Source organism: Pristiophorus japonicus, chromosome 18 (genome assembly GCF_044704955.1).
Source record: "Pristiophorus japonicus isolate sPriJap1 chromosome 18, sPriJap1.hap1, whole genome shotgun sequence".
NCBI lineage: Eukaryota > Metazoa > Chordata > Chondrichthyes > Pristiophoridae > Pristiophorus > Pristiophorus japonicus.
In genome coordinates this window covers 89,848,967-89,859,193 of record NC_091994.1, presented here as the reverse complement: position 1 = coordinate 89,859,193, position 10,227 = coordinate 89,848,967, and the positions used below count along the sequence as shown (strand labels likewise).

The 10,227-nt window shown below is 46.1% G+C and overlaps 1 protein-coding gene across 1 annotated transcript; it reads left to right on the top strand.

The window, feature by feature from the left end:
- Positions 1–272: 272 nt before the first annotated feature.
- Positions 273–1,202, top strand: LOC139229066 (olfactory receptor class A-like protein 4). Its single transcript, XM_070860724.1, has one exon. The coding sequence runs from the start codon at positions 273–275 to the stop codon at positions 1,200–1,202; it is 930 nt and encodes a 309-aa protein (XP_070716825.1).
- Positions 1,203–10,227: the final 9,025 nt, after the last annotated feature.

Genomic DNA, 10,227 nt, shown 5'->3' with positions numbered 1-10,227 from the left:
TTAACTTCCCTCAGCCTCCTATGATGCATCCCATCTGGTCCTGGTGACTTGTCTACTTTAAGTACAGTCAGCCTTTCTACCTTCCCTTTATCATTTTTGATCCTATCCAGTATCTCAACCACCTCTTCTTTCACTATGACAGGTATCGGTGCTGATCAGGGCTCCGTTTAAAAATCACAACTTGCTACCGATTCATTTAAGATTTCTTTTTAATCTTTTACAGGTTGCTGATCTGGAGATAACGAGTTTGTAAAGAGCTAGGAAACGAGGTGATGGAATTTAAGAGTTCAGCTCAGCTCATCATTTATGGGATATTGGTGTTTCTGGGGATTTTGGGGAATATCTTGGTCTTGGTGACAATATTAGCCACGACCTTGGAAAACCATGGCCTCGCCGCCTCCGACATCATTCTAACCAACTTGGCAGCTGTCAACCTGCTGATTGCAACTTTTCGAAACATCTTGCTGTTTGTTACAGAGTCGGGGGTGAATATTTTGCTGCCCCTCAATTGGTGCAGAGTGTTCATGTTCCTCTGGGTGTGGCTGAGGTCTGTCAGTGTCTGGGTCACTTTCTTTCTCAGTTACTTCCATTTTCTCAAGATAAAACAACACTTCCATTTGAGCACAAAGATGAAGGAGATAATCTACGTGCTGACCATATTATTTGCCGTGTGGTTTGTTAATTTTCTCTATGCAATCCCAGCATTTATTTACAGCCGGACTGTTAGTGGGAACGAGACGAGGACGCTGATGGTGGTCAGCACCACCCTGGAACCTTTGCTGGGCTGTGACTGGAAGTTCCCAAATCATGAAAGCGGCATAGTATTTGAAAAATTCACTCTCGTCCTGCACGAAGGCATGCCCATCGTCCTCATGATCGGCACCAATCTCAGCACCGTGTTTTATCTCAACCAACATATCAGAGCGATCGCAGACGAGCACTTGCACAGTGTGCATATGGAGAGGACAGCAGCCAAGTTGATCATGGCACTAGTGACACTGTTTGTCCTGTGTTCGGGCACCCACTTGGTGGCTGTGATTTACTACAATCATAATGGGGGCCCGCCCACCGCCTCTTTGCTGACTTTGGCTAACTACTGTGCCTCGGTATTTATAGGCTTTAGTCCCCTGCTACTGGCTGGAGGACACAGTAAGTTGCGAAATAAAGTTTGCAAAGTCATGCACATTAAAATATATAGTTAACTTTAAAAAAAATAAAAGCATCACTGTTCTCAACAAGTAGAGCCGAGATTAAGTGTCTGACGGATGATAGTTATACACTCAAGTTGTGAAACAATACTGTAATCCAAAAGTTAACGTTTGGGTTCCTGTTGCTCTCTGATCCGTTTTGCCCCCTGCAGAACCTCCTTTTTTTATTCATTCCTGAGATGTGGGCGTCGCTGGCAAGGCCAGCATTTATTGCCCATCCCTAATTGCCCTCGAGAAGGTGGTGGTGAGCCGCCTTCTTGAACTGCGGCAGTCCTTGTGGTGAAGGTACTCTTCATTGTGCTTTTTAGGGAGGGAGTTCCAGGATTTTGACCCAGCGACAATGAAGGAACGGCAATATCTTTCCAAGTCAGGATTGTGTGTGACTTGGAGGGGAAGTTGGAGGTGATGGTGTTCCTATGCGCCTGCTGCCCTTGTCCTACTTGGTGATAGAGGTCGCGGGTTTGGGAGGTGCTGTCGAAGAAGCCTTGGCGAGTTGCTGCAGTACAGCTTGTAGATGGTACACACTAGAGCCATGTGCGTCGGTGGTGGAGGGAGTGAAGGTTAAAGGGTCCATCTCATGTGGTTTTGGCACCCTTTCTATTTCAGCCTTTCTCTCTTTTTACTTTTCAATTGAAGACTTGTCTCTTAAAGAAAAAACAAAGACTTGCATTTTCTAGCGCCTTTCACGACCATGGGACATCCCAAAACGCTTTACAGACAATGAAGTACTTTTTGATGAGTAGTCAATGTTGTAATGTAGGAAATGCTTTAAACACAATAAATCTCACATTGATGTTCTTGTGGGTGTCTGTTTTTCCAGCTCAGTAGCTGATACCCTTGTTATTCTACAATTTTCTAGCCAAGTCGAGTGTACTGAGCCATAACGTTCAGATAGGTCCCAAGTTCAATTCCTCAGTCAATATGCTGAGTTAGCAGATCTTAGCAGGGGCAGTGGTAGGGGGAGCCTCTGAATCAGAAGGTCGTGTGTTCAAGTTCCACTCCAGAGACTCGAGCACATAATCTAGGCTGACACTCAATTCAGTACTGAGGGAGCGCTGCACTGTTGGAGGCGCCGTCTTTCAGATGAGATGTTAAACCGAGGCCCCATCTGCTCTCTCAGGTGGACGTAAAAGATCCCATGGCACTATTTTGATGAAGAGTAGGGGGGGTTGTCCCCAGCGTACCTGGCCAATACTTATCCCTCAACCAACATCACTAAAACAGATTATCAGGTCATTATCGCATCGATGTTTGTAGGACCTTGCTGTGCTCAAATGGGCTGCCCTATATCCTAAATTACAACAGTGGCTACACTTCGAAAGTATTTCATTAGCTGTAAAATGCGTTGGGAAATACAAGTTGTTGTTGCAGGGGCGCTACAATTGGCCTCAGTACCTCAGGGTTAGGGAGTTGTAAACAACCAGGAAACCTACTCCCGATCACTATCCAGTGCTGGAAATGCACCTACAGATATTGGGTGGTGAAAGGATCAGGCTCAGCTGTGACATCCCCATGAATGAATAACTTGCCAACACACATTGCCTTGGTTCACCCATGAACAATAACCCCTTGGATGAGGGATCTGTGGGGTGTCAATGGCCAAGATACTGGACACAGTAGAGTCAGTCGATGTGGGCGGAGGGAACAACTGAGTCTGATCCTGTCATCACCCAATATCTGTGGAGCATAAACCCCCCTCTCTGAGATTAAGGAGTGGATGGCCGCCTCATGACATTAGGTAGCACTGAAACACAATGCTTTATCAGAAAACATTGTTAGCTTACTAAAATAGAATATAATATAATATTGAATGGTGGTGCAGACTCGAAGAGCTGAATGGCCTACTCCTGCACGTATTTTCTATGTTTCTATGTTAAGACAAACAGGTCTCCCAATGGTCCAGAAGACCAGTAGCTCTGTGTTTGAGAAATGCAAAGATGTTTGAACATGTGCTGATATCGCCAGCCCTTCCTTTACAGGGTGATATTTCATTATTAGTGCTGTTCTACTGAGCGCTCTGGATACTCAAAGTTCAGTAGCTCCATCTTGTGTTGCATTAAGGTTTAGCTGCTCTGAGACAGAGTGTTTTTGCTGTTTATCTTTCCTCAGCTCTCAAACTGACAGAAAATGAATTTCGAAAAAAATCTAAATTGAAAAAGCTAAATAGTGTGTCAATGAATTCAACAGAGTAAATTGCATCATTTGTTGTCATTGTTTATTACTCATTTATGATGTATTTTAAAATGAACATGTCAAATCACTGTGGAACAGTAATGAATTAAATGCATAGAATATGGAATTATATTGCTAGATCAGTTGAATACAAATCAGAAAATATTACACCAAAATTGTACAGTACACTAGTCAGACCTTGCGTACTGGGGATAGCTTTGATCAAAAGGACATCATGGAAACTTTCAACTCCTAGAGACTGTGAAGAGAAGGACCACAAGGCTGATCCCGAGGAAAGATTGGAGAAACTGGGGCCCTTTACCCTTGAATGAAGGTGACTATGAGGAAACCTATAGATGCATACAATAAATTAAATGGTGTAGATACGGTAAATCTAGAACACTACTTCAAAGGATGGCAGGACACTAGAACAAGGGGGTACTTAAAACTGGTGAAAGGAATGTCTGGGACCGATATCAGGAAGCATTTATTTATGCAAAGAGCAATCAATTCCTGGTACAAAAGAAACCTGGAACCCTTCAAGAGACAGTAAAATGGCCTAATGGGTGGGTTTTCTCTATTCTGATGGGTGAGCTAAAATGGTTCCCTCATCTATACCTATCTTGTGATTTTATCTATATCGCTATGATTAATAAAAATTACAATTAATCCACGTGCATTACTCTTCTTGTGTTTGCATTACTTCAAGAGCTTTTTACTGCAGGACAGTCATTCCTGACTAATCACCTGTGACATCCGCATCGAGTTTTGTAGGAACCGATTTTTACACCATCTGGGATTTCACCATTTAATTACTGGCAGGTAATTAAACTGCAATCGTTCCCTTAAATTTCACATCACTGCACATATCCAACCTGTTTTAACACAGCAGTGATCGTTTATCGAAAGTCAGCTAAAAACACAAAAGTAGCTCATTATTATGTACACAGCAGATAAACTTAAACCTGCACATTTTGACACTCAATACTTTATACCACTAGCAATCAGACTCACCCTTCTTAAGTGGACTTACATTTTTAAATATAATTTCCACTATGAAATGTGTTTTGATCTTGACTGGTCCACTGTTTCCAATCAGTTTAGGGAGTCCCATGCACTAGTCCCCTTTATGGCAATCAGTCTTTTGGTTTATAATGCCAGAAGAAAAGCTTGTGCTCTCAGCCACAGTCATGAGCTCGCCCATCCAACCGACCAAATAGCAACTGAAGAACTTTTAGGTGTTGTGAAGCAACAGTTTTCCACCCCCACATCTTTGGCTGAATGCCATTCAACAAAAATCACACTGTTGCTGTGCATCAATGTGCTGTACACAGAGAGGTAGAATGATGTTATTCCATATATAGTGTCCTCTTGATCAGATGAGTCATCATCAGGAAGATGTCAAGTGGACATGAGGGATTTCCACACAAGAGAGAAATAGTCAGAGATCGGCCTATCCTCACACAGCCTATCCTCACACAACTCCCAACAGTTAGTTACCATTGCAATCCAAATACTGTTTTCAACCAAGGAACCCAAAATAGGACCCTGTTAAAACATCAAGGAAACATTGCTGGCTGCTTTCCAATGTTCTCGGACTACCCCGGATTAACTACCCGACATCCTTCCTTCCTGAAAATGGAACATAGGAACAGGAGCAGGTCATTTAGCTCCTCAAACCTGTGTCTTCCTATCTGGAGCAAATTTTAAAACATTTCAGCAGATAAGCATGTTCCCAGAAACGGAATTACTTTGAATTTGAACTTGTACAGGTTACTGATCCAACATATTGTGCTGTGAAGTCACAGGTCACAACAGTAGTTCTCCTCACAGTGAGATCTGCTTTGTAACATGGGGGTTGATGGAAAGTGAGAATAAGTCTCAGAGAGCGACCATACCTCACACAACTGACCCATGGTATCAGATTTATGGTCACCACCTTACACACCTACTTACTTATTGGAATGGCCACGAACAGGCAACATTCTTGTCCTATTAACTAAAGAACTGTGCAAAGCTTGCCTGTCAAAGAAAAGAAAAAGAAAGTACTTACATTTATATAGACCTTTCATGACCATCGGACGTCCTAAAGTGCTTTACAAAGTACTTTTGTAAGTGTAGTAACTATTGTAATGTAGGAAACGCAGCCGCCAATTTGCATACAGCAAGGTCCCACAAACAGCAATGTGATAATGACCAGATAATCTGTTTTAGTGATATTGATTGAGGGTTAAGTATTGAACAGGACACTGGGGATAACGCCCCTGCTCTGCTTCAAAATAATGCCATGGGATCTTTTACATCCACCCGACGGAGCAGACGGGGCCTCGGTTTAACGTCTCATCCGAAAGACGGCACCTCTCCCTCAGCAGTAGAGTGGGACTTGAACTCACAACCTTCTGACTCAGAGGTGTGGGTGCTACCAACTGAACCACTATCACTGTCTACACTATCTGGAACAGTTTTAAGGGAAGGAGGAAATAATTAACAACAACTTGCATTTATATAGCACCTTTAATGTAGCAAAACGTCCCGAGGCGCTTCACTGGAGTGTTAGCAAACAACATTTGACACTGAGCCACAGATGGAGATTAGGACGGGTGAGCAAAAGCTTAGTCAAAGAGGTAGGTTTAAGGAGCATCTTAGAGGAGGAAAGAGAGGTGGAGATGCGGATAGGTTTAGGGAGGGAATTCCAGAACTTAGGGCCGAGGCAGCCGAAGGCATGGTCACTAATGATAAACAGCTGGGGCCCCAGCACAGAACCTTGCGGTACCCCACTAGTCACTGCCTGCCATTCTGAAAAGTACCCATTTACTCCTACTCTTTGCTTCCTGTCTGACAACCAGTTCTCAATCCATGTCAGTACACTACCCCCAACAGAACAGAAAAGCAAAATATTATTTAAATGGAAAGACTACAGAATGCTGCGGTACAGAGGGATCTGGGTCTCCTCGTACATGAAACACAAAAAGTTAGTTTCATGTATCTCACACTACTGTACATAACTGTATCTTACCATGCTATACATGACTGTAACTAGAGATGACCTGTAACCACAAGCTTACCTTACCACCAGGGGTGCACTTACAGGAGACACTGGTTACCTGTCCCAGACAGGTCTCAGGCAAGTGTGGCATTCGAGAGCTGTGAAATAAAGGTGCAGGTCCTGAGTGACCTTGACTTCAGCATGTGCCTCGTGTGAGTCTGTACTGCAGGGACAGGACTTTACAGTGGCGGTGAGTTGCGGGATTACAGAATCCACAGAATGGCGACCAATGTTTCAGATGAAAAATACAATGCTGGAGATAATTGGGAGGACTTTATAGAAAGGCTCCAGCAAAGCTTCGTAACCAAAGACTGGTTAGGCGACGATAAGGCAGATAAGAGAAGAGCCCATCTCTTGACCAGCTGTGGCTCGAAAACATACGCCTTAATGAAGGACATGCTGGCACCCGAGAAATCAGCAAGCAAGTCGTTTGAAGAGTTGAGCACACTGGTAAGAGACCACCTGAAGCCAGCGAGCAGCCTACACATGGCCAGACACAGGTTCTACAACTACAGACGCTGTGTGGGCCAGAGCATACCCGACTTTGTGGCGGAACTTCGGAGGCTGGCTAGTTTATGTGAGTTCTCCGATGAACTAAGGAGAGAAGTACTGAGAGACTTTTTTATTGAAGGAATAGGCCACGCAGGCATATTCCAAAAGCTTACAGAGACCAAGAACTTGACCCTAGAGGCAGCAGCACTGGTTGCACAGACATTCTTGGCAGGAGAAGAAGAAACGAGGTTGATCTACACTGCGGGTACGACAACAAACGAAACATCGGAACAAGGGGTTCACAGCGTGAAACAAGCCGCTATCCCCACACACAGACAAAGGCAGGAGAGCAGGCCTTCAACAGCAGGCAGTGGCGCCAGAAGCCATCAAGGGCCACATGAACGGCCGTTCACACCTCATCCCCACAATGCGAGCAATCAACTACAAACTGAGAGAAGCTCAAGAGAGATCAGCCAGACGTAGCTCATCCTTTGGAAACAGTGGAAGCAGTCTGTGCTGGAGATGTGGGGGAAGGCACTCATCAAGGGGGTGTCGATTTCAGCATGCTGTTTGCAGAAACTGCGACTATACAGGGCATCTGGCCTGCAGAAAAATGGCAGCTCGGCTGGTATGCGAATCGGAAGGGTCGGAAAGCGGACCAGAAGACGGTGGGGACAATACCCGGGACACCGAGGTACAGTGGGTCAACACGATCAATGGCCACTGCTCTTACAACAAGATGCCTCCAATAATGATGAGGGTCCTACTCAACAGGATACCCGTCAACATGGAGCTGGATACGGGAGCGAGTCAATCTCTCATGAGCGCTCAACAATTTGAACAGCTGTGGCCGCACAAAAAAAACAGACCAAAACTCACAAGGGTCGACACCAAACTAAGGACCTATACCAAACAAATTGTCCCAGTCCTTGGCAGCGCCATGCTCTCAGTCACACACAAAGGGACAGTGAACCGACTTCCCCTGTGGATTGTTCCCGGAGATCTCCCAGCACTGCTGGGGAGAAGCTGGCTGGCAAAACTAAACTGGAAATGGGATGATGTTCACGCCATGTCGTCAGAGGAACGGACCTCCTGCTCAACAGTTCTAAGTCATTTTGAATATCTCTTTCAGCCAGGTGTGGGCACCTTCAAAGGGGCTAAAGTCAAAATTACATCACACAGGATGCCAGACCAGTCCATCACAAGGCTAGAGCTGTGCCCTATGTGATGAGGGAAAAGATTGAACATGAACTGGACAGGCTTCTGCAGTAAGGCATTATCTCACCCGTGGAATTTAGCGATTGGGCAAGTCCCATCGTCCCAGTCATGAAGCCTGATGGATCCGTACGAATCTGTGGGGACTACAAATCTACCATAAACAGAGTCTCCCTACAGGACCAGTACCCGCTGCCCAGAGCAGAGGACTTATTTGCCACATTGGCTGGAGGTAAACTTTTCTCAAAATTAGACCTCACATCTGCGTATATGACGCAAGAATTGACCGAGGAATCCAAGCTACTCACCACCATCAACACACATCGAGGCCTTTTCATGTACAATCGATGCCCATTCGGCATCAGGTCGGCAGCTGCTATATTCCAACGCAACCTTCTGTGTTCCAACAGTGTTTTGACTTTCTTTGATCCAGGTAAAAAGCTAGTTCTTACATGTGATGCGTCAGCGTACGGGGTCGGGTGCGTTTTACAACATGTCAATAGTGCGGGTAAATTACAACCCATAGCTTATGCCTCCAGGTCACTTTCGCGGACAGAGCGCGGGTACGGAATGGTGGAGAAGGAGGCGCTCGCGTGCGTGTACGGTGTCAAAAAGATGCACCAATACCTTTTCGGGGCCAAGTTCGCGTTAGAAACCCACCACAAGCCCTTCACGTCCCTACTCCGAGAGCAAGGCAATAAACGCCTCGGCACGCATTCAACGGTGGGCACTCATGCTGGCCCCTTATGATTACATCATAAAGCACAGACCAGGCACAGACAACTGTGCCGACGCGCTTAGCAGGCTACCCCTGCCGACCACGGAAGGGTCTGACGAACAGGACTGTGAGATAGTCATGGCAATCAATACCTTTGAGTCCACAGGTTCGCCCATGATGGTTCGCCAAATCAGAGCCTGGACAACCAGCGACCCCACGTTATCTCTAGTAAAAAGATGTGTCTTAACTTGTGACTGGGCAGAGACTCGCGATGCCTTCCCTGAAGAGATCAAACCTTTCCATAGGCGCATGCATGAGCTGTCAATACAAGCAGACTGCCTGATGTGGGGCAGCCGAGTAGTTATGCCTCTGCAAGGCAGAGAGGCATTTGTCCGGGAACTCCACCGCGAGCACCCGGGGATCGTTCTCATTAAGGCCATAGCCAGATCCCACGTCTGGTGGCCTGGCATTGACGCGGGCTTGGAGCTCTGCGTCCGACAGTGCACCATTTGTGCCCAACTCAGTAATGCCCCCAGGGAGGCCTCCCTGAGCCCCTGGCCCTGGCCCACCAAACCATGGTCGCGGGTGCACGTAGACGATGCGGACCCATTCATGGGCAAAATGTTCCTTGTAGTTGTAGATGCATTTTCAAAGTGGATCGAATGCACCATTTTAAACTCGAGCACCACCTCCACCACTGTGGAGAGCCTTGGAACCATGTTCGCAACGCACGGCATTCCTGACATATTGGTCAGTGATAATGGTCCATGCTTCACCAGTGCAGAATTGCAAGATTTTATGAGTGACCACGGCATAAATCACATTAGGACGGCACCGTTCAAGCCGACCTCCAATGGCCAGGTGGAGCGAGCAGTGCAGATCATTAAACAAGGCATGCTCAAAATCCAAAGTCCCACGCTGCAGGGCCGCCTGTCGCGACTGCTGTTGGCATACAGATCTCGTCCGCATTCATTGACTGGAGTTCCCCTCGCGCAACAATTGATGAAACGGACCTTAAAGACAAGGCTCTCATTAATCCTCCCAGACATGCATGAAATCATTGAGGCAAAGCTAACTGAGTACCATGACTGAAATTCGAGGGGGAGGTGGAATGAGATAGGGAAAAAGTGTTTGTGCTAAACTATGGCAGGGGTCCCAAATGGCTTGCAGGGACAGTAACAGGCAAGGAAGGAAACAGGTTACTGGTGGTACAAATGGACAATGGCCAAACCTGCCGGAGGCATGTAGACCAAGTCAAAAATAGATTTACCAACAACACTGCTGAACCAGAAGCAGGCTACAATGTGGAACTCACACCACACCTGGTGGACAGACAGAGGGAACAACCTGAGGAAAGGGCAATCCCAACAGACAGC

Coding starts and splice junctions, on each gene's coding strand:
- LOC139229066 (XM_070860724.1), top strand. CDS start 273: ATGGAATTTAAGAGTTCAGCTCAGCTCATCATTTATGGGATATTGGTG.